General features: G+C 37.1%; 1 protein-coding gene across 1 annotated transcript in view; it reads right to left on the reverse strand.

The window, feature by feature from the left end:
* Window positions 1-26,025, reverse strand: part of nrip2 (nuclear receptor interacting protein 2) — a 49,229-nt gene that overhangs the window by 19,653 nt on the left and 3,551 nt on the right. Inside the window, exon 2 of the mRNA XM_088923924.1 lies at window positions 2,963-3,283. Within this exon, the coding sequence (XP_088780050.1) occupies window positions 2,963-3,283 (321 nt within the window). The remainder of the gene's footprint in view (window positions 1-2,962; window positions 3,284-26,025) is intronic.

Genomic DNA, 26,025 nt, shown 5'->3' on the forward strand with positions numbered 1-26,025 from the left:
GACATGAATCAATATAGCTATAAATTCTAAACTATTAAACAAATTCTTGTTTGCAAGAGGCTGCTAGTTTCTGCCTGGTTCAAATCCACCACCAATTACCCAGGGCTGATTTTTTGCAGCCATGTTGTTGAATTAGAATATCTAACAATATTAGAAATATCTTGGATGAAATTCTGAAATTGATCTGCTACTGACCTGCTTTCATTTGAAACCTTTCCCGTGATTGGTGGGTTCATGTTTTTATATAACAAATGTTTTATCATTATACAGTACTATTTTTTCAGGAATTAACTCATTAAGCTTTACTATTCTAAAACAACAAGATCTTCATGGACTTTTTCGAATATATTGCCCATTAATGTAATTTACTTGTTTATAAACAAATACAGTAGCTCATTCTGTACCTTAGCTAATATAATAAGGCTTCCCTAAATTTTTCTGCAAATGGCCCATTTGGAAAGGGGAACAGTTTTCATCTACACACCTCTATTCCTTATTAAAATTCACAAAACAGACACACAGAGGGAGGAACTGGGCCCCAATTTACAGTACACACAATCTGCCAATCTAGACTAATACATACTGTAACAGGAATTATCTGATTTTCAATTTAGTATTATAAAGTTTTTGATTTAGTTTTTAGGAAAGATGCAATCCTACTCAATAAATGTGATGTTTAATGTACTGTAGATGGATATATAGTTTAACAGCCAATCTTTCTGATGCTCTTTTTAATTATTAAGCTGTGTTCACTAAGAAAAGCTAACCAAAGGTTTGGCCACAGCTCACAGCCTCTTGCATGATGGAACAGAAAGCCAAAATAATATTTTATTTTTATTTGATTACATTTCTTTCCATTTGGTAGATGTTTTTATTCAAAGCTACTTACAGTCACATCTGGGCAAGATACAAAGGGTACGTACTGTATAACAGTAGCTAAACGGAGCATTTCAGATATACTGTATCACGATTCAGTGCACATCATAAAGATCAATGTTAGTATAAAAGAACCAGTACTCTCTGTACTGTATCACATGCTAAATGAGTCCCAAGTTAAAATAAGGCCCCAAAGGCATAAAGGTCATAAGACAAAATAAGGAATATGCAAGGCTTTATAGGAAAGAAGAAAATATTTTTAACATAAGGAAGGTCTGTGGCAACTATTGAGCCTATTGAATAGAAGCATAAGAAAGAAGGCAGAACTGTACCCTGGATGGGACACTAGTCTATAGTCAGATACACAGGGACATGTCTTTGAAAGGTCAGAGGAAACTCCACACACAGAAGGAACCCCTGTCCAGAATCTGAGGACACGTGAACTCCGAGGAAACAGTCCTGTCAAATCACCAGGCCACCCAATTGCAGTTTCTTTTGAAATGACAATTCTTCCACAATGTACATGAAGAGTGATAAATGCACATGTAAATGCTGAATTCTCTTTGGATTTTTAAAGTCAATGAAAATTGCATAATCAAATAAACTAGTCACTAATCTTCTAGGTCAGAATTAATGTGTGTGCAGCCCAACACACTTGGGGTATGGATTACCTAAACTGTATTTTCTGTAAAACAATTACCAAAGGCCTCATAAATAAGCAATATTTGTCTATGAATTCAGCTTATGAAACAGAGCCTCATCACACTGCAGGTCCATTTCAGCCCAGCAGAGACTATGGATTGAGTCTGTGCATATTTATCATCTCTGTGATAATGAGGTTGAGATGCATGTGAGTGGAATGGAAATGTCAGACCAATAGAACCACAGCCTCTGACTATATATTATCACAAGACCTTTAGAATCAATAAAATGAAATTAAAGGACTATTTCAGAATCTTCTCCCCAAGCATGTTTTAAGGGGTATTTTTTGAAACCAGCTCTCTTACTCCCACAGTACCTGCAGGCGAGAAGCCATTAAATTATCTGATGGCCTCCATTACTAAGAATGTGGGGATAGGAGAAAGCAATAGAAGAGCTGCCTAATACCTTGTCCTACAATAGTTTCAGTGACTGACAAAGCTAACTGCTACTGTGACAGTAGTTAAATAGTGAAATAACATTGCATGAGTAAGTAAACATACAAAGTTGGCACAATATTATAATATCTTAGTGGTTCTCTTTTACTAACATTGATCTTTATGATGTGCACTGAATCGTAATACGGTATATCTGAAATGCTCCATTTAGCTCATGTTATACAGTATGCACCCTTTGTATCTTGACCAGATGTGATTGTAAGTGGCTTTGGATAAAATGTCTGCCAAATGAATAAACGCACTAATTAATATTAAACTCACCTTTGTTTATGTTTCAGTTCTCCTATTGGCATAAAACTGCCAACGTCGCTAAATAACATTATTTAAACCTACTTGTGATTTTATAGACATTGGCCTGTATCCAATATCCAATAGACCCACAAGACTTTGGCATCTTTGATCTTGGATAGTCACTTTAACGTATTCAGAAACGGAGAGATTAATAGAAAACATGGAGCAAAAGATCTACCTGGCAATAATAATCATCTGGCTTCAGAAGTAGCCCTTTCACTTGTTGAAATCAAGTGAAACTACTGTATCTAATCAAACCATCTAATTTAATTAATCAAATAAGGAAAAAATAGCTACAATCATTCTATGAATTGTTTTCCTAAAATAAAGTATTGTGTATAATTATAAATATAAAAATATAATCTTGGAGAAAATCCACCTGAAAAGTGACAAAAGTACATTCCATTAAGAAATAATATAGAGAAACTAACATTGTTTTTCAATAATTTTCAATGTATTGTCTATGAAATTCTGCTCTGACCCTGGCAGGTCAGGGCAGTGACTCCGTACATTCTATTGATTTATTTCAGTAGCAACACGCCTGATTGTAATAGTTTTAAAACATCATAGGTGAGTATTTATACTTAGTTATAAAAAGTTTTGCTACCCCAGAACCTGAGAGCCTCCTAGTTCTGTACCTTGCAGCAGACAACCAGTGCCTCTAAGGATTTGGATTTATCTTCTGTCGTCTGTCCCTCCTCCTTCCTTGTGTTTTCCAACATTTCTCTCTCCCGTTTCTCCTCCTTTGTGCCTGTCTCCTCTGCTGCGTCTACCTCTTTTATCTCTCCCTCCTCTGGAGACTCTTTCTCCTCTGTGGATGTTCTTGTTTCTGCTGCTCCCCTGTCCTCCTTCTCCTCTGCCAGTGGGGAGCGCACCCTGGTGGACAAGTCTCTGCTCTCCCCCCTCAGCCTCGTCACGTTTCCCTCTAAGAGGCGCCGCTGTACAATGCTATGGGGTTGCTGTAGAAATGAAGGGAGAGGTGAACAGAAATTAAAGAGGTCATCGTGGACAGAGAAAATGTATTTCTGGGTCCTTTGTTCTGTGCAGTCATGCATACACATTGTTAAAACAGAATATTTTATTCAAAGCCTAAAAGCTAAAACTGAGGACTACTAAGGGTAAGATAAGTTACAAAAAATTATCAGCAAAAGCTAAAAGGAAGCAAATACTGAAATATGTTGATTGTATAAGTATCGAGACCCAATATTTGGTGAAAGCAGGTTTGTTGGTGTTTACAGCCACAAATCTTTCTGAATAAGTCTCTATCAACTTTTTCACACAGGCTTTGTGCAATTTTTGCCCTTTCTTCTTGTCAAATTTCTCTGAAGTTCTCTCAAGTTGCTAGAGGATTACTTATGGACAGCAGTATTGAAATATTTACACAGATTCCCAATAAGATTTAAGTCAGTAATTTGACTGGGCCACTCGACGACATGCAGTTTTGTCATTTTAAGGCACTCCAGTTTAGCTTTGGCCTTGTGTTTTGTCTCATTCTCCAGATGAAAGATGAATTTTTGTCCCAGGTTTAGAACTTTAGCAGACTGAAGCAGGTCTCCTCTAAGATGTGCCTGTAATTTGCTCCATCCATTTCCAAATACACCTACACCGTTTTACACTTCTTAATGTTTGATTTGACCATACTCAAAGGGTTATTCACTGTCGTTAAGTTTTAATACCCTTTTCTTGGTTTGGACAGCTCAAGGTTAGTTTTCGTAGTTAAATCCTTGCTTGAAATTAACTACTTGACTGAAGGACTTTACAGACTTTATTCTGAAATCATTTGATCCAATATTATTGCGCACAGACAAAGACTGCTCAGCTAATTAAGAGCCTTGTTGCGTTAATTTTGTGCACCTAAATAAATGTAGGTTTGCCACAGTAAAGGATTTGAATACTTTTGCAATCATGACCTCTCCAGTTTTCTTTTAGAATTTCAGTGGAGCAGGTTGATTATACAACAAATATTACTGTACTTGCTACATCAAAGTGTCATGACTGCAAGCTTTAGTGAAAACTGTACAAGGGTCTGAATACATTTCAAGGCACTATATATGAATTCAATCATAAAAATATACACTAATACAGTTACTTGAAACACATGCAAATTTGTTATACAACGATTATTCTATATGACCATCAAATAATGTCTCCAGCAGGCCAGACATGCAGAGCTCCCATTCAATGAACCAGTCCATCAGAGCTTCAGTGCAATGCTCTAGTTTTGATCTCAGCTCAGGTCAGACACTTTAAAACAGTTTAGCTGATTACAATCACCTAATGGATGGTTTAATACTGCAGCCTAGAAGATCAAAACTGTCAGTCAAATTGTCCTACTCATTCAGCTCTATCTCTCTTGCTTGATGCTAAGATCTTAAGAATGTAAATGACTAATTCCACAATCACTGACCTTTTTAGACATTTTTTCTGTTGATATACAGTATGCACACCATTACATTCCATAATATGCTAAAATGTTACTTGAGAAAGTAATACCATTCTGTGTCTTTTGGATGGAAGATTAGTCACCGGCTGTGAGATTTTTTTTTATTTTTGATGTGCAGGTCTTTTCCTCCTGAAGAAGTCAAAGGAGTGGGCTTAATGGTTGAAAAAAAAAGAGGTACAGTACAATTTCAGTAAATAACGAGCACCAGCTGAGGATTATTTTGGTTTTAAAAGATCGGGAAAAATACATCTCCACAAGTAGTGCTCAGCTTTTTCTCCTGTAAAAGCCAAACTTATTGTGTTCTGGGTAAGGTGGTATTTTTTTTTCCTTTTTCAATTTCTTAAAGAAATAAAAGAGCTACGACAACAGGAAAAAAAGTTCTGGCCACCCTGAAGGGAACAAACTGTTTTCAATAATACTGTGTCATGTAACATCCTACTGCATCAGAGGCAGTTAGCTTCAAATCTCTGCGCTCCTTTGAAACATATTCGCATTGCATTTTGAAATCCATTGAGCTGCCACTTAATGATGCTAAAGCAAAAGACCCTTGCTTTGCCCATCATTCACTTTAGCTTCAAGTGTTCTTTATTGCTCCATTAAAGCCTTAATCTCCAAACCAATGCTGATTATCTCTTTACTGGATCTTCTGTATGCTCCTCTTTATTATCTTTCATTAAGCCCCACTCCAGTCAGGGGAAAAAACTGCCCATAAAAAAGAAAATATAATTGTTCTTTTGGTATTTTACACTCTGTGGTAAACAAGCAACTACATTTGTGGAATATGGGAGTGTTTAGAATTGTTTTGCAAAGAGAATTAAGGTTAACTAGGGGTATGTTTTATTTAATATGTATCATTAAATATGACTTCTGCATTTAGCAACTGTTAGATTAACAGTATGTTTGTAAAGAGCACTACCTCGGAATACCACAATGAACTCTTGCTCTTACAAAAATACAATGAAGAATTTTTCCACTGTTCATGTAGAAAGATAAGCTGAATCAATACATTACAGTACTTTATAAAATATAAGTAAAACATAGTATGTAAGAAAAGTTACAAATGTGAGGTAATTAGCTCACTTATCTTGCTTGGTTGCTAGCCGCCAATCATTTCCACAAAGAAACAGGGTATGAGTTTTGACAGTAAGGCTGAGTAACTTGTACCATAATCCCACAAAATAGTGCTACTGCAGATATTCTTCTTTTAAAAGAATGTTAGCCATTATTAACATTACATCAATAATACATTAATGTTAGCACTTGTGTGCTTTGGCTCAAACATTACTTTTGACCATGAAGATGACAACTGTGTTGACTTTTTCAATGGCTTTGATGATTTTGAAACTTGAATTAGGTGATTACCACATGCCAGCCCTTGAACACTTTTAATTATGACAGATACTACTTCAAAGTAATATTTGACAATGATGTGTTAAGTGCTTAACAAGATTGTTCTGCTTTTGCTTAATTTTCTGTATGGTGTCTGCTTTCAATACTTATCCAATGTCTGGTGAATAGTATGTGCTAAAGTTTTGTTAACTTTGTATTGATATTATGAATATAACAGCAATTTTATACAGGGCATGCACAAAGACAACAAAAGAACCAAATATGGCTCTGGACAACCTAAGCAGTTTTTGCCCTATAGACAAACCTACCTTTTATTGCTAATATTTTAGAATGTGCTGTTGCAGTTTAATTAAATAACAATTTCTTTGCAAATAACCTCTTTGAACAATTCCTTAACTGGTTTCAGTCACTTACACAGCACAGCAACTGGTTAAAGTCACTAACGATCTTCGAATGGCTTCTGATTCCAATCCCCCATCTATCCTTATTCTGCTAGATCTCAGTGCTGCTTTTGACACTGTTAACAATGACATCTTACTTTCCAGTTTTGAGCTTCTTATTGCTCTTGAGTGGGCCACCTTTTACGTTACCAACACTTACTTTACTAACCCCTATTTCTCTGTTGAAGATTTCAGTTCTGAAATTAGGGACTGTAAGTCTTCCTCTAATATACGCTATTAATAGGGCTTGATACGGGGCCTCTTGCAATTCAGCATTTACATGTTCCTACTTGGTCTGCTATTAAGATCACATGGTCTGATTTGTCATTCTATGCTGATGATACTCACGTGTCCAAATATTGTAAAAATATCACTCTTCCATCTCAGAAATCTAACACACTACATCCCATTTTGGGTCTGATTATAGCTGAAAAGGTGATCAATAAGATCATCTTCTCTACAACTGATTGCTGCAATGCTCTATTTGCTGTGGTATCTACATTGACTCTGAACCAAATTCAGCATGTCCAGAATTCAGCAGCCAGAAGTTTGACGAGGACACGTGCAAGTGATCCTGTACTGGAGTCCTTTCTGTTTGGTTTCATGTCTACTGTACTTCAAAACTCTCACCTACTATATAAGACTATATTTCTTGGTAACTCATTAGCTGTTTGACATCTGAGCTGTGATAATCTTCCTACTCCCCACCTTGCAACCTTTGTTCTGGTCTCCTATCTGGAATTCTATCCCTAAGGATATTAGAAAGTCAGATTTCCCTGTGTGCTTTCAAACACAGAATCAAAACCTTCTTCTCCAAGAAGACTTTTATTTAATTGATGTCTGTGCCTGCCCCCTTGAACCTCTACCTCATTTCATTCCTTCTGTTTCTTTGTGTTAATTTTGTTACTGTTCTCATAATTGTAACTGTTTTTTTTTTACTTTTTCTGTAGACTGTTATGAAATTATATTTGTAAAGGTGCTTTTAAACGTATTATTTTTACATTAAGGCAATTGTGAAACAAGTGCCGGCTGCCTATTGAAAGAGGTGACAGTGATTAATGTTGTTAGAAAAGTGAGACCGATTTAAAACTGTGTTATAGGCAATTTGCTTGATCCATATCACATTTCAGATAAGACATATCTATTATAAGCTTTTAAGTCACTTAAAATTCATTGAAAAGGTCTATATTTCAGATTTTAATGAAATGCATTTCCCATTTAACCGTCCTTAAACCTATCCACCTGTGCAGTGCAATTTAGGAGAATGTGGGAAATCTTGTTTTGTAATTTAGATGCTGTTGACAACTCCCACCTCTTTTGTTAAATAGATTCTTGTGTGCCTCTTGCTGATGTTTTAATATTACCCTACTGCATAATGAGGGAATGTGAATGCTGTTTCAAGCTAAATTTGAAAAGTTCCTTGACTTTAACCAGGGCCTGGGTGACAATTCTCGCATTCTGTAGAACACAAAGGTTTCAATAAAGATTCTGCCTTTGGAATTGCATTGGAATACTTGGTTGTATTGGAATTATTATATATTGGAATTAGAGGATGCTCTATCATTTTGGAAATGTTTTTAATTGAAAAGCAAGCTGGCTTTTCCAGAGCATGCTTAAAAACATTTTTTTTTCTGAGACTTGTCAGATGGCTTTATCAAAAATAAATTAATTCACTTCAAAGTATTAAATCTTAAGCCATTAAATCTTATGGCCAGCAGCCATATCACACTGCAACTCATAACTGGCAACCCCCTGAAGCTAAGCAGGTCAGTACCTGGATGAGAGACCTCCTGGGAAAAACTTGGTTGCTGCTGGAAGAGGTGTTAGTGAGGCCAGCAGGGGGAGCTGATCCTGTGGTTTATGTGGGTCTTAATGCCCCAGTATAGTGATGGGGACACTATACTGTAAAAAGGCACCGTCCTTCAGATGAGACGTAAAACCGAGGTCCTGACTCTCTGTGGTCATTAAAAATCCCAGGGTGTTTCTCGCAAAGAGTAGGGGTGTAACCCTGGCGCCCTGGCCAAGTTTCCCATTGACCCTTACCAATCATGGCCTCCTAATAATCCCCATCTATGAACTGGCTTCATTACTCTGCTCTCCTCCCCACTGATAGCTGATGTGGGGTGAGTGTTCTGGCACACTATGGCTGCCGTCGCATCATCCAGGTGGATGCTGCACATTGGTGGTGGTGGGGGGGAGTCCCTATTACCTGCAAAGTGCTTTGAGTGGAGTGTCCAGAAAAGTGCTATACTGTATAAGTGTAAGCAATTATTATTATTATTATCTTCAGTACGTAACTCAAGACAAAATTATTTTGTCTTGCAATATACATTCAGTATTATCAGGCAAAGAGAATAAGGTTTCTCCAATGCCTTCATTTATATACAGTAGTCATTCTCCTTCAGAAGCTGCTATATTGGGGGGTCTCTATTTAGAGGGATGCTAACACTGCTCTATTATTGGAAAAAGTATTTTGTGTAAGTTGTTGTTCCATCTCACCGATCTGCTCAGAACTCTGGCATTTTCATGTCAGCTGGAGGTTATATGACCAAATTAGTTCAATGTGAGCAGACATGCTTCATTAAAAGGTGTCTGGCCTCTGATAGGCCCTGCTGCCCTCAGTTGGCTCCTCTCCTTCAAAAAGCCCACAGGGTAGTGGAATACACTAGGGAGTGTGCCTGCCCCTGCGAGGCTGTCTGGTTACTCCACCTGGACCAGATGGCCTCCTACCAAGGAACTGTAGCATCTCCTGGCAACCACTCCTGCTCCACCAGCCCGAGGCCCACTGAGAAGGAAGATACCCTGGAGCTCAAGGGCTCCACATTTCATTCATCTATTATTGCCTTTGAAAGAGTCTTATTAATAATATTATATATGTATCACTCTTGGAAGAATGCCAAAAGGCCTTGAACATTGATCTATTATGATACTTTATGTATATTGTTACAATCTAGGTTTTGCACATACAATCTTTAATACTAGTGAATAAGAATAATGAATTTCATTTGAGGTGTTTGCCTAGGTGTAGGTGGGTTGAGAGGTAAACAAACATGATCAAAGGGGACTTTTGAGTTTACTCAGGTTAACTAACTTCATGATAAATCATCAGACCCTTCACAGAAGTAGAGCATAAAAAGACAAAGATAGCAGACAGGAGGAAGGAAGGAAAAACTGTATAAAGTAGAGGGGGAAGCAGAGTAAACTCCTTTTCCTCTAAGCTTGTCCAATGCAAGACAACCTTTTGATCAGCCTTAGAGACCAGATGCGGCTAAATAATTTGAACCTTGTTTTAGAGAGCTTGCTGTCCTATTGAATTTTCAATAAAGAAAATGTTTGTTTTTGTTGCAGGGTTTTGTTATCTTTTTGGCCTGTTGAAGTGTGTATAGGGCTTCATACAAAGACTAGCATTCTGGCTTTCTAGGTCTGTAGTACAGTACATGTACTGTAGTACATAGGCCTCTAAGAGGCATAGTTTTGTATAAAAGTGTTTTTGTTTAAGGTTTTCTGTTGTTTATTTTTGTGGTGTTTGATGCTTAAAAATATATATATATGTCCAAGTTTGACTTTCATTTCTCTCTCATTACCGACTCTCATTACTCTTCTGCCAGAGCTGTGCAAGAGAATATAAAGAACCCATTTGCCAAAACTCACGTGTCTCAGTTAGTATCTAGCGCTCAGGTCCTTTTTATTTAACTGCTCTATTTTCCTGATCTGATATTTTCCTGATAATTTGTAACAATATAATAGCACTGCATCCTGAAGCTCAATGATATAGCAGCAGTGTCTCCTCCCGACATTTGAGCCCACACTCTTCCAGCTATGGGTCCAAAGCCCTAACTATTACTCCCTTTTATAAAGTTTAAAATATATTATTTCTGAAAGGCTTGCCTCCATTCTTTACAAAGTTCTGTCTCAACTATTTCTTTTATTGGATTTTGTTCTTTTTAATCTTTCTGTAAAGTGCTTTCCTTCTTCCTGAATTTCTCAAATTATTTAATACATACCTTTTTTAACACTTTTAGGTGTACCAAAATACTTTTTTATTTGTCTAGTTAATTAGATGATATTGATGTAACTTAATGCATGTACTGTAGTATTCTATACATCATGTCATGTCAACTCACTTCACACTAAGTAAGCATTACATATACTTATAATATCATTATAAAAAGCATTTTACCATTCCTGGGTGTTTAGAAGGTAACCTGCTTCAGATAAAAGCATCATCTACAGTACAATGCATTAATTATTACTCTACGTATTCTGCTAACACAACTGCCAGGTGACTCTGCTGATTGACGAATGACTTTAGACATACTCTTATTAGGCAACATCAAATGATGTATTGTGAAACAGAAAGTATCCTTTCAAATTGATGTGCATTTTTATTTGCGGAAGAATCCTGTATTGATATGAAAAGTGGTTATGGATGCTGAAAACAGCAAAGTATTTTAAACTTAATCTGCACTTCTCTAGATAAATGACAAAGTCAGTCCTGATAATACCACTGGCATAAAGTTATGGGACACATTTAAAATTCATAGAAACTGACTGTTTTGTGTGTAATTATGCATTGGATATTTAATACCACACAATTTTTTATTTAATACCACACTTAAAAAAAGCAGAAAATAATGCTAAGAATTCCCACCAAGTCAAGGTTTTCATATTTTGGGGTTCCTCATATGCCCTGCAGATTCAGTCCCTGACTATAAACATACTGTACAATTGTCTTACTGCTTAATTGCTTCCCCTCATGAGTCCTATAGGCAGCGCATTGTAGAGCTTAACAAAGAAGCATGTCTCATTGAGGCGTTGCTGACAGATGCACACAGCCACAGACTGATATCATCACTTCCCCATACAACCCCTCTGGTTGTCAAGCAATTTTTCTATCTTTCTTTTTCTCTCTCCCCCTGTCTCAAACGTGCCCTCTTGTTATTGTTAGGAGGGGTTTTATTAAATCTGTAAAATAATTCACTTGAAGGCCCTGCTTTGGTGTTATCTATCAAAGTGACACATGTGCCGTCTCCTTGCCCCCTATTGTTAGTCTTTCCCAGCTGACAGATATTTGTGTTTTCATGTGTTTGAATGTAATGTGTGGCTGGCGCAACACAATGAGGACTGACAGCTGCAAAAGCAGAGAAGAGTCTCAGAGTCTGAATAAGCCATGGTGGAACAAGCACCTGTGCTCAGCATGAAATATCCAATTTACTGTTCCTCTCTACTGTATGATTAGGAGTTGTGTTTGAAATTCACCCATTTAGATCATTTCAGTTCAGCAATACCTCACAAGCCTTACATTGTTACCAAAACAGCTACCACTGCTTACCTTTGCAAACAAGTCCTCAGCACCCTTACTGAATTCCAATCTGAGCTACTGTATAAGCAAGCTAACAAAAATAATGTAGTTTTTGCTGTCAGTGGCATCGCAGTGACATTTGTTGACATTACAAATCAATTAATGTGGTGAAGAAATTTGATGTTTTGTTACGAATAATGATATACAATCAATGTGACTTTAGATCTGCATCTATTAGTGCTGAATTAAGTATTTATTTTCTTAATCAAGTGTATTTCAAAGGCATTCCAGCATGGGTTAATGTTGTGCTTTAGTAATAGCTCATAGATCATTTGCATCATGTTTACTTATTCTGCGCTTTCTAATCGCTACTAATGAAACAAAATAATATGTGAACTGAACTTTAAGCATTTGCTTACTGCTACTGTATTACAGTAAGGCATCATTTCAATATAAATAATAAAATTAATTTGTTTAAGTTCCCACCCGAAGAAGGCTTCACAGCCAAAATGTTGTGTTTCTTTTCATCTCTTTTCAGCATGGAATAAACCTTTAATTGTACCTTTGCATAAAATTAATTAATTGTCCTAATTTACCTGGACTTTCGCTAATTAATTAAAAACTATTTTAACAAACCCACACATACTGTGATAGGTGGAGGGGAAATCTGATGCAGCACTTTGTTGTTCCTCAGAACTTACTTCAGACACAAAGCCTGTAGTACTCATATCATGCTTAGCAAAGTACTGTATTTCTATTTTAAAATTGTACATTTTGCCATACTGTAAAGTGTGTTTTTGAAATACACCAAATCTATTTCATTATATATTCCAACCATTACTTTTAGTAAAAATGGGATGAAAAATTACCTTTCAGTGGGACAATGACTTAAAAGCTACCATGTTGTGACTTTACTAGAAGAAAGTGAATGTCTTTAAGTCGACTAATCAAAGTCCTGGCTTGAATCTGAAAATCTCTGGTACAGTTTAGTTCCTTTAGTTTGTCAGTGTAGAATATTGAATTAATCCCCCTGAATGTATCCAGTTGCTTTTCTCTAGACATGATATTCCAAATGAGGCCTTGCTACAGGCAGTGCATAATACAGTTCAAACATAGCAATAAATTCTACTTTTTTCTCTACAGTATATATCCTAGCATTTTGTTTTTAATTTTTTTCCCCACATTGTCTGGAATATGTAAATAACATGTCAAAATAAACACTTTTGTCAGTATAATATAACATTTAATTTGTTTTTTATATTGCTTCCATATAGTCTGCAAAATGTAAATTACATGTCAACATACTTTAAAAAAAGGCATTTTCATTCTTTTAGTAGCCACTTCTAGCTCATTGTTTCAATTTTTTTAATTCAGAATTTGCTTTTAATATTTGCATGCAATACCCAGCATTTGTCCACTTCATCAGCTATATGTTAGCAGTCTTGATTTTTATGTAGTTCAGGTAGCTGCGTCAGGATCAAGTAAAAGTTTATTTTAAAAGGTTTATTTTCCCCTGAAGAAGGCCTCACAGCCGAAACATTGTGTCTCTTTTCTTCTCTTTTCAGCATAGAATAAACTTTACTTGGATTGTATGTATATCATTTTTAGTTTAATTTGCAGATTCTACAGTGTTTGTTCATCCTAAATTGGAATCATCTGCAGATGTATCTAGTTTACTAACTATTCTGGAATTCTAGATCATTGATATAAATTAAGAATAGCGCTGGACCTAGTACAGATCTATCCGGAACTCCACTAATTACACCATCCCAAACTGAGTATTCATCCCTTATTCATATCCTCTGTTTTGAATGAAAGTCCACCAGAATCAGAAAGTCAAACAGAAAGTCAGAGAATTCACACAGAGCATTAAAACAAAAATATTGCTCTATGAATGTGTTTTTTTAGAAAAATATATGTCTACTGTATATGTATGCACTGTATCTAAAGGTTTATATACAGATTTTGAATATTGCTTGAATGTTTACAATTTTTTAGATTCATGACTGTGATACGCTTGCAGTAAGTGACTTTGACTGTTGAATGAAAAACAACAACAAAATAGACATTAATTGAGAGGATGCATGCCATGAGGTGCTTCTAACGCATCAAAAATCTAAACAGAAAAAAGGAACAATGTTCCTGGTTTTATCAGGAGATGATAAAGCACCTCTGTGTCTTTGGTAAGTTGGTGGGTTTACTTAGTCAGCACACTGTCATTCCATGCATGAAGCATTAAAAGCCACCTATTTTTAACCTGGCAAGACTTTATGTCCAAGTACAGTTCATGGTAATATGCCACGACCTGGGAGACCTCTCCAAGATGGACACATTATTATAATCCATCTGCGTGATCATGTCAGCACTGCCTGTTCCACTGCATCAGGAACTCCAGATGGCAACAACCCACGCGTCAGCAGTAGCTTCAGAGACAAGTTAGTGAAAAGTCACATGTTTGTCCAGGTTCTGAATTCGAGCTGTCGCGAATCTGTACAACTTGTATTGTTTCTAGCGGTTGCCACACATTCTGCAAGTTGGTGATGGTTACACCCCAGGGTTGGTCAGCCCTGTTTTCAAATGTCTGTCAGCATAATGAACGAACCCATGTCATGTCTTTTCAATAGCATGTGAGTGCACATGTTGCAAGAATGATTTAGGTTGGTTTCATGATACTACCTTTATGATCATATTTACATTTATTTATCAAATTTACAACTATCACTTTGTGAATTGGAATAATAAAAATACTGTATATTGCAGCTCTGGAATCAATCCAGAGGGGAACAACTTGTAAAATACTGTGTTTTAAAACAATGTCCTTTCAAACATTTTTAGTTTAGCCTTTAAACAGAGAACTAACTGGGGATCTGATACAAGTATTTAAAACCCTCAAAGACACCAAAAAAGTCAACCAAGTAAACTTCTTCATTATCTACAGTGAAACCAGAGGACACAAGTAGAAACAAATTCATTTAAAACTGAGAACAGGAATCACTTTGTTACACAAAGGATTGTGGGGGCATGGAACAAGCTACTTAGCCATGCTTCCACAGCTGATATCCCTACTTCTTTCAAGATCTACCTAGAAGACTTTCCCATATATTGTGTATTAGGTACAGACTGCCAAATGGATTAGATGGGTTGAATGGCCTCATCTAATTTTTAATATTCCCAATGTTCTTAGGTTCTTGTTGCAGTTACAAGTGATTAAGTTCCTTTGATGCTAAGTACAGTATATGATTATTATTTAAATCTGTTAAATCATTTCTTAACAGTAACACTGTAGGGGTTTGGTTGTGTAAAGGACTTAATTAGGCATTAATACTAATGAGAACAGAATTTGTGTGTTATTACAATCATGTTTCAAACAAAGTAGGCTATAAGTTCATTGTGAAATACTGTATTTTGCTTATTAAAATTTACCTTCCTCTGCATTTTAAATGCATGTTGTGTTTCCAAACAGCCAGTAGCAATAAAACATGTAGGTTGATGTTGCCAGCTCTCAAAGGTTAAGCAGAGTCTATTATGGTCAGTATTGGGAGACCTTAGACTAATGTTGTGAGTCTCCATACAAATATTTAATGATTATAAGCATAGTTATAATTTATTTAATTTGCTCCAGTTGTATATTGTATGTACCCGAGTCTACATATTGACCATCCAACAAATATAAAGAGTTAATAATATTTTGTAACAGTTAAATCCAACGCAATAAAAGTGCAAAGGGCAAAATATTTGTAAGAAAAATATGCACATGAAACAATAGCCAGTCATGCTTTGCAGCTTGGGAGACAAGTTTAGCCCAATTATGTTTTTGCAATTTGTCATCTGTTTCTGATAACTCTACTTCTAGTAAATAGGCCTGTTATAATTTAGCCATTTTTTTCACATTCACAAAACAGGAGAGAAAGTAGATTAGGATTTAAATAATTGTGAATGATTTAAGACTGCAGTGATAGTTATAGTAAAAGCTCTTATACACTACACTATGTTTTTTTAAATATACCAATGGGTGGAGGGGAATGTTATAGCATAATTAATTAATTAAATAATTAGACCTTTTAGACAATACAGCACAGGGTTGGAACAAGAGCTAGGGGCCACAGCTCTTCTGGGAATTCAGTTCCTGCTACAGTTCAGTCCATAGTACAAAGAGTCTATTACGAATAATAAGTGCCATCGAATGGCAGGATTATGAGAGGATATGATAGGATTTTCTTTGGATGTTTTCCTGTTATGTCTCTTGCTCTGAAATAAGCACTTTTCTGTCCCTTTTACATGTGCCTGGATTCAGCAAAATGTGCTTTCCTTCATGAGCTGCCACACTAATCCAAGACGACAGCATACAAGAGCATAAATGTGTGCGCCACTGATTTGGTTACTCAGCTGCACTCAGCTTTCATAGAAAACCCTGACAGGGTGCAGTCACACATAATATTTCCTCCCTGGAAAAATGTCCAGCTGTATTCAAATGTTAGCTGTATTCGTGCACCTAAACAAGAAGTTCACTGCATCCATTGGAAAACAATTATTTATCAAGTTTGGAAAATTGAATTTAAGAAAAGGTATAAATCCTAAAGTGAGGAGCTCCAAGGGTGAGTGATTTTTGATCACTCAGACAGACATAGAATTGCTTTGGCTCTATGTTCAGGAAATCCAAAAGCAGAGGAAAACACCTTGGAAAATGTTAGTTAAGAAGAGAAACAATTCCACTTTTTTAAACTGATTTTGCAGTGAATACATACTCTATACCTTTTCTTTAATTACAACTATCCTTTTTTGTAGTTTCCAACTTTTGGAAAAACGAATATTTTTAAAATATTGTATATTAAAAATATTGCAAGTACACACTGTATTAATGGCATCCATTTCTCCACTTCTTTAGGCTAGTATCTCTAAGCTGCAAACATAGACAAGATTGCTGAAGTACAACCTGGAATAGAACACCAGACAGTTTCAGACATGTAATTTATGTGTACTGTAAATTCTAGAACATAGAACCAGATTCCAGATTAATTTTAGACTGAATGTAGTTAGTTTTAGTGCCTACAGTTTCACTGAGACACAATTTCACCGTTAGAAACATATCTCTGACATATCTTTTGTTTATTTTAGTGCTGTGTACTCCATTTTTCACACAATTAATGTGTGGCTAAAAATGTTTTTAATTACGTCTATAGTTTGCTACAACATGATTTTGCGGTAATATATAAAATATATAAACTGTAGGTTGATACTTTAGACAGAGTGCTGCAAAAACATTAATAAATTGTAGATTATCCATGTTAAATTAATTAATAATAGCTTATTAATTACCATTAATACTTTATAGCAACATGATTTTAGGTCAAGGATAAGATTTATAAATCCTTTGCAAAGACCTGTTAATAATTTTTTAACAACTCAGATCGGTGTTAGCAAACATGAAGGTTCTTCAAAAGGATTCATAATCAATGAATCCTTGTTAGTTCATTATTAATTATAGGCACCCAAGAATGGTCACTGGAGACCACTAAACAAACAGTGTGACAAAATATTTGGTCAATGGTTTGACAATGTGATAGGTTCACAGCTACCAAGCAAAAGCAAATACTGCAGCAAGAGGCATCCAAATTTACCAGTGAGGATGAATATCTGATAGGAAAAGTCATTATAACAAAATTGTCTAAAGAATTCTTCTGTGCAGGAAATGATGGGACATATGTATTTGAGTGCAGTGGGGATTCCAAATAGGCACATTCATTGGGTACATCAACAATAACTGTATTAACTTTATATTCACAAAGTAACAAAGTACCTGCCACATTCTATACACTGTTTACAAAGAAACTTACATACAAAGCACAGCAGAAAATATCAATAATAATAAAAGATCATGGACTGACCCAATGTAGCTTGTTTATGCAGCCTTAGGTTATAGATTGCAAACTAATACAACAAGATTGATAACAACTTTGGCAGCTAGACCAAGAGAAAACAGGATATGAAGAAATGCAGTGAGCAAACAAACTCTGAATCCATTCATTAAACTCTTACCTCAGCACAGGCCTTGGAGTGTTGAATTCTAAGGTTTCCAAGGCTACCAGAGATTGACCCTCAGTTCAGTACAAAAAACTCTCAGAAACAAATGAAAAATTACAAATTAAACCATTTTACTGTGGTAAGAGCTTACTAAGAGACAGAATAAATTGCAAAGGTGACATGCTTTTGATGAGAAAAAGATATAGTGATTCATGAATGATTAATTTACAATTCCTTCAATAACTTTAGCTGTTGACAACTAAGTAGTGTGACTGCTGATACTTAAGAAAACAAATTAAGAAAGAAGGCATCCTGATGGTTATATCATAATTTATATATTATATAGTCTGTAATAAAGTGCAAATGTTGCATGTGTAATAATGCAGTGATGTATAAAACAAACTATTTTTTTAAATGGAACTTAATTTTAGTCTGGTACTAATAAGAAAAGGAGACAATGTGTTTTTTGTTTCACATGCATATTCCTTGAGAACTTCACTACCTCCTGAGCTGCTTCTATCATGTAGAGTGGAATAATTACCAAAGAGGTTAATGCTTTGATCACAGCTAGAGCTGATTGCAATTAATAACTACATAACAAGCTAATGTATCGATTATTTTGAAAGCTGTTAGCATAAACCACCCATCCATTTTCTAACCCCTTTATCCAATACTGGGTTGCTGGGGGCTGGAGACTATTCCAGCAACCAATAGGTACAAGGAAAGATACACCCTGGATGACATGCCAGTCCATCACAGGGCAGACACAGACAAGCACACAATTACACCAGGGCTATCTTCCCAGAAGCCAGTTAACCCACCTGAATGTTTTTGTACTGTGGGAGGAAACGAGAGCACCCAGACAAAACACACAAACATGGGGAGAACATACAAACTCCACGCACGCCTAGAATTGAACCGAGGGCCCCAGTGCTGCTATACAGCAATGCTAACTGTGCTGACTTCTCAGAATCCACTGAGGTCTATATCTGAACTAGTATCCTTGGGACTGAAGAAGCAAATCAACAGACTCATATGCTAATAATTTACTCTACTTGAACAAAGTTTTTCTCACAAAAAGCACATTAAGATTTCATAAAACACAAGCAAAATACACAAACATTATGCCTAGGTTTTTGGAAAATACTTTAATACAAGCTGAACAAATGCTGCATGCTGAAATAAATACATGACATGTAGCTAAAATCTTGCATAACCTGTACAGTACCTGTCAAGACTGAAGTACTCTATTTTATAAAATGATCTGAATAGCCTACATATTTATAGGCCATTTTTAACACCTATCCATGACAGGGGTGAATGTAGGTCACAGAATGTCCTGATCACAGGCTGCCCGTCAGACCTCACTCTGTGGTAATGGAGAACAGTACCTTGCAACCAAGCTTGCTAATGTGTTATGTATGTGACCTGAGGAAAATGTAGCATCTCAATTAAAGGTGCATTTCTGCTTTAAACTGGAAAGACAGCATTAAAAAAAACAGCCCAAAGGTTGCCTGATAGTGACATTTGGATAGATAAAATGAAGCTTTGGATCTTCAGGTACCCTTTCATTGGGTGAGCAGCTGGCATTTGAATGTCTTAAATTCCACAATTCACCCACTCTTAGACAATAAAACTGGGTCCAGGAGACTGATTTAAATGAACTCTGGAAGAGACTGAGTATGAAGGATGAATAAATTGTTTAATGAAAGGCCTTTTTTAAAAGTTTAGATGGATGCAGGGGCACTGTGAATCATCTGTTCCAGTTGATTCTGACAATCTGTTCTGATTTGAGCCTACACTGAATCATTAGTCTGTTCCAGTTACTGAATTTCCAATTATTAGCATAGCTCAAATTGTTTCTTCTGCCACTCCAAGTGAGCATAGCATAACCCTTTTCATTTTGGCTTGGGATACTGAAGGATAAGTTAAAAACTACTGATGCTTGAGACATTCTAACTGTATTCTAATGGCTGTGTACTGTACATGAAAAGAGTGTACATGCTTTAGTGCAGAACTGCCCCCACTTGATAATGGAGCACAACTCTTTAAAATGTGAGTGGGAAGAAAAACAAACGATTAACTAAATAAATGTCCAGAACTGGCCACCAATGGCCTAACTAAACACCATGAGAATGTGCTGACTGAACCCTTAATTATTTGGTCCTCAAGAGCCAGCAGGTTTTGAGTTTTTGCCTCACTGTACTCTTATAGGTCAAGAATGTCCTTTTTGCCTCACACCAATTACTTGACCAACCTGCTATGTTCTTGCAAAGTATTTTAATAATTAAGGAATTTGTGACAACTACAAACAAGGGTGGAGCTCAGATCCAGTCCTTGAAATACTACAAATCTAAAACCCAATAACTATATTTTACAAATTGAATAATTAAAGCACTAAAAGATTAGAAACCATACTGTTTTATGTTAAAAATCTATTACTTGATACTACCTGACATAGTCTTTTTATCTTAAAATCATCAATATTGCACAAAGTATTTCTAGGGTAGATTCATGTTCCTAAATAATGGGTTCTAAAAGAACACCAGAAGTGAAAACCCCAAGAATCAGGTAAGTCATCAGAAGACTGCCCTTCTCCCTCATTTCAGTCCAGTAAAACCCTATAATTCTTCAGCTAACAAACATTTAGATTATCACTGGAAAATGTTTGATTCAAAAGCTTTGAATGCCCAGAAGCTGCCCAGAAGTGTGTTAATAGAGTGATATAAATGCACATATAAATTATATTTTGTTGCTACTGGACACAGAACAGTGAATTTTGAAACCCTCCCTGCAGACAACAAGTACTTTGTTGGTAATTTGCCATTTAGTAAACATTATGGCAAAAGCCGTTAGAGGGTAGTAAAAATTAAACAAGAGCATCAGTACACTCTAATTGGCAATCTGTCCAGGGATCTCAGCAGGGATGTGTCAGCCACATGGAGACTATGGAGCTGTTGCTTGAAAATAAAGCACCTCACAGAAGTGTGAATGCTGAAGAATTGCGAATTGCACTCGGGGGATGGCTGGTGTTCTTGAAAGTAGTTTTGCTCTGTTTTCAATTATCAAAAAGAATTGCACATTTGCCTGGGATAGCTGTGAGTCTTGTGGTCCTTAGCTCCTGGAGCATATTTGTCATAAACATCATGTGAATGTTAGGAATATGCTAGTACCCATTCGAAAAGAGCACCTGATGTTTCTGCACACTGTTCAGGTTTGTCTCAGGTTTGTGCATTTGGTGAACACATTTAGCCATGCCCCTCGGACTACACCTATACAATCTACCTCATTTTGATTTCTTTTTATTGCACATCTCTAGTCATTGTTTACACGTCTGCATTGTTTCCATTCAAACTGTTTACTTGTTTACTTGTACATTGTCTACTGTTTGTTTGTATATTGTCTTGATCCACTGTCTGCACTTTTGTTTTTACACTTGTTTTAACAATCAAGAGACTTTCTGTAAGTAAGAATTCCATTGTACCAGTACATGTACCAGTTACATATGGCAATAAAGTTCAAGTTCAAGTTCAATTCTGAAAGGTGATTTGCCTATCTCCAGGCAAGCTGGTATAGGAGAAATGCTTCTCTCCTTCGCTCTCTTCACTCTCCTTCAACTCATTTATTTGGTAGATCAATTTTTCCTAACACCTGTTTCTGCAAATAAATGCATAATTCACCTCAAAGAGCCCTTGCCACCTTATTAACAGTTTGGAAGAAGAGATGTGGTGTAATATCCACACTCTCTCACTTGGAGCAAACTTTCGGAGCCAGGCTCACCTGTACAGTACAAAACATTCCTAGATCTTTCAAAGATTTTCCTGAGAAATGCATGCTATTGTGCTTGGCCATCTCTTTATATCAAGGATGTGTGTACTTTGGACTGGCATTCATTTGGTTATTATCATATCTTTATTTTAATAAATTAAAGTAATACATTCTGAGATGAGAAAACCCAGTATTAATTTGTCCAGGGTGCAGTTCCAACTGTCAGTGCTCACAAACTTGCAAATTAAAATTCTCAAATCTGATTGAACAGCTCAAGAAAACCATTAATCTGAGGTCCCAAGGTCTTAGACATTTAATATCTGACAGAGTTCCTGCATTGCTGAGAATATGAGTCCCCTGATCTGTGAGGATTTCATCAGGAACAGGGCCTGCGTGGAGGTCAGCAGGCGCAGGCCGTGAATTTGTTTTTTTAACTGGAGAGGGTGTGAGAGCAGGTCACAGGTCACAGGTCAGGGAGAGTCCTGGTTATGCAATATTTAATGTCCGTTTTTAAAGATGCCTTTATGTTCCTAGAGAAAACTTTAAAGAACTCCTCCACAGTCCAGTAGACATCTTTATAAGAAGGATTGCTTTAGGATACTGTGTTGTGTAGTCCTCAACAAGCAACACAAAACAGTGTCCTGATTCACTTTCTTCCATTGGACCAATCAGGTCCATATCAATATGCTGAAACAGAGTATCCATTAGAGATAATGGTATGAGTGGGGCTCATGCCATTGTCCTGCTGCTGTTGTTACGATTGTAGTCCCTCCCCCTTAAGGGCGTGCCGGCTCTTTCACTTCTGACTTGATTTTGTGCACCTGCCCCCTGTTCCAGCCTCCTATTCGGCCCACCTTAAAAGCCAGACGCTCACTCTGTTCAGGGCTCTGCATTGGTTCCCATACCAGGCGAGTCCGGGACCGGTAGCATCTGGTCCCTTTCCCCCCGACCCTGCATCGGATCCCGCTCCGGTTTTCAATCCCGTTTGTCTTCGTCTCTGATGGCCCGCCTGGCTCTGGACATTTGCCACATCTTGGAGTTCCCTTTCGACTCCCTTTTGGACAGTTTGCCTTGGATTCACCCCCCAGAACACCTGCGCACCTTGGACACGCCCCCTGTTTTCATTCCCGACTCCTGCATGCTTTTTTCCCCTGTGTTTTGTGTCGTCTGCATAGGGTCCGGAAAGAACGCCTCCGGTACAGCTGTTTTTTCTCACATCTGGAACAGGAGGTGCATTCCCCTCTCATTAAAAGGTGCATTAAAACCAATAATTCAGACCATAGTCATATCTCTATATAGTCTGACCACTGCTATTAAGTGGGGTTTGGAGAAGATTAGACACTAATTTGATTTTTCGGTGGTGGCTTCTGAGAACAATCAACTAGTAGCAAGTCACTGGTTTAGGTCCATACTGTAGAGCTTTTTTTTCCATGGAATTGCAAGTAGTTTGAGTGTTCAGAAAGTCAATCTGTCTGTCTGTCCATCTACCACTATCACCTTTTCAAACCATCTGCTCAGAGTGTCATCTTTTTTCCAGGAGAAGTATGTTTCAGGTTCTAGGGAGAACTCAATCTTTGGGATGGGTGGTTTCCCTGTCTCATGACTTTTTAGTCTTAGCACACTTCAAGAAGAATTAGCCACCAGCAGAAGGTGCTTGATGTTCATCATCATCCATCACTGTGGCTGCCAGCCAAGCTGTTGATTCCCCAGGATCCCCTCTCCCTGTATTTTTTCTAGTCAATAATCAGAGTCATCGTCTGTATAGAGTACATCACATCAGCTCTGTACTAATCCTTGTGCCATGACCCCCACGCCTCTTAGGATCATGAACTAGGGTCTGACTGCAACCCGAGTCTAGGAGAGCATTGATTTTGTCTTCTCCAAATGAAGTCCTTTTCCAGAATGAGAGATATGCTAGCACATGTCCAAGCAGCCCTGTTCACTCTACATCCATTTGCAGACAGTCTGGTATTCTATGCCCTGGGACCCCACAGTGCTGACTTACTACTTCTGCCTTTCCAGGGACACACGTCCTGCCAAAAGTGAAAGTGGGTACCAGAAACATCACGCTGGTCTTGCACAGGAATTTAGGTGAGGCACAGGCTGTCGAATGCAACTTTCAGGCAACTGAAATGTGTCTGCAGCCCTGGACTGTCTTTGCTGTGGAATCTGTCCTCAGAGGACATCTAGTGGTTGTGAGTTTTCATCTTCCCTGTAGCACAAGTAATCTTCAGCAAGCTCCTCTATGTCTCTAAGGGTTTTGAGTCAGTGGGTCTTCACTCAATGACACAGCTCAGAATAGCGTCTCAAAGCACAGTTGCTCCAGGACAACTCTCTCCAGATTTTTTTTTTCTGGGACCAGCTGTCTTGGACACAACCAATATTAACTGGCATTTACCAGGTGCTAAGCAAAGGTACACACTCTAGGGATGCCATCAATGTCAAGTCCCCTTAACTTCCAGTGTGGTCATGTGCAGTCCAATCCATCCCAGAACTGGATACTTTAGTTTGGTGAAATGTTTTATGTCTGGCACTGCCATAGCCAGGATCACTGGCCATCCACACATATTCTATAATAAATCCATCGGGCTTCATACTGGGTGCAGTCTACTTAGTATGTTCGACTTTTACCAGGATCAGTTAGCAATACTTTAACTACTTCTTTCTGCCAGTTTTAATTTCTACATGTCTTCAGAAAGACGAAAGCACCAGTATCAATTTCCATTTCTATTGGTTTGCCATTTACATCAGAGGGTTTACCTTCCTGTGGTCTTATAGAATTCACTTCCAGAATTCCCTTCCAGAAAACGCTGTGCCTCATCCTGTGCCTGGTGCATTAAGCTCTGTGCCGCCACTCTGCAGCAGAAACATTGTAGCTTGTTTCTTGTATTTTTCAGATTGAAATATTTTCCCCAAAGAATTACAAATCACAAACAAAACACAGTGTCTCATTTTATCATGCCTTACCTTATCTCTTTTTGCTTTGCAATCTTTTCACTTTCAAAGATTTACTATGCTGTGCTGCATGCTAAACTGATTTTACCAGGTATACCAGAGTAAACCTTTACAAGAATGGCTGCAGAGTGCTTGACCTATAATGTATTAGATATCTCCCATACAGTCTCCTGATGTCATCAATCAGTCATAACTAAGTTCTTCGAACACACAGAAAACAAAGCTGACAAAGCACAGGGGAATTGCTTGTAGCATGAACATCTGCAGAATTACCCCCTTTTACTTCTGCAATGAATCTACCTCTGGTCAATATGGCTCCTATTATCCTTGGACATCATTCTTATTATTGTCAGGAGATTAAACATTCTCTCCAAGTTAATTTAATAGAGAATCATATGCTTAATAAAAAATAAAGTATTGCAATGTTACTTTATTTAAACTCAGACCTGCAATCAGTTATGTGAGGTATTCCCTCCAGGGATTGATCGGGGAGCTCTTTTTTAGAAATTGTGATCTTCAAAACAACATTGAGAGCACTGTTTTTGTATCCCCCTGCAATGATCTGTCAGCCTGCCAAAGTGCTTCTTATTTTAGAGCTGGCAGTAGGACTACTATATTCATACACACAAAAGCACTCTCTGAAACCTATAGCACTGATCTTCTGAGAAAACAATTTAATGTGCAAGTTCACTGCCATTGAAAGATATTTAGGATTTAGAATGCAAATGCGATGTACTTAGGCTTCCCCTGTAGCTACAAGTAGTAATTAGATAATTACAGTATGTGCCACTAAGTTACAAGTCTTAAATGCCTGAAGTATATCCATTTTATATGACTACTGTACTGTATATACTGAGATGTTGCACCTATGTAAACATGTCATATTATCTAATCAATGTCTAATATTGTCTTAATTTTATTACTCATAGATCATGTAATAAAAACAGCAATATTATGAGCAATCAGGCTCATTTGCAGTTATGCTTCCAGATCTGTAATTATGCAGTCAGATAGTGTGACTAAAAAATACAGTACATAGAATGGAGTGGGGAGCTGTGTCAGCATGCGAGCCACAAAGCAGCAAGAAAAGATTCATTCCTCACTGAAAAGTGAACAGAAAGATGTGAACTGTGTGCGGTAGAGAGGGTGAGAAAAAAAATGAAGCAAAGATGGGTTGGTGTGGAAAAGAGTAAGATACAAAACAGTTAGTACATTGTTAAATTGTGCACAAACTGTATTCTTTCAGTGTGCAACAAATGACTAATGTCGTTCTAATCTCTCCACTTATTTGTAGAATCTTACCCTGCAGGTTAGATTCTGATTCAGTTTCCTTTGGGATTTCACAACCAGATTTCCATCTTACATTACCTTTTTGACTTCTACCTTTGTCTTCTACTAAAACATTTATTTTTGCTTTTCAGC

This window comes from Atractosteus spatula, chromosome 8, assembly GCF_055471065.1.
Source record: "Atractosteus spatula isolate fAtrSpa1 chromosome 8, fAtrSpa1.hap1, whole genome shotgun sequence".
Classification (NCBI taxonomy): domain Eukaryota; kingdom Metazoa; phylum Chordata; class Actinopteri; order Semionotiformes; family Lepisosteidae; genus Atractosteus; species Atractosteus spatula.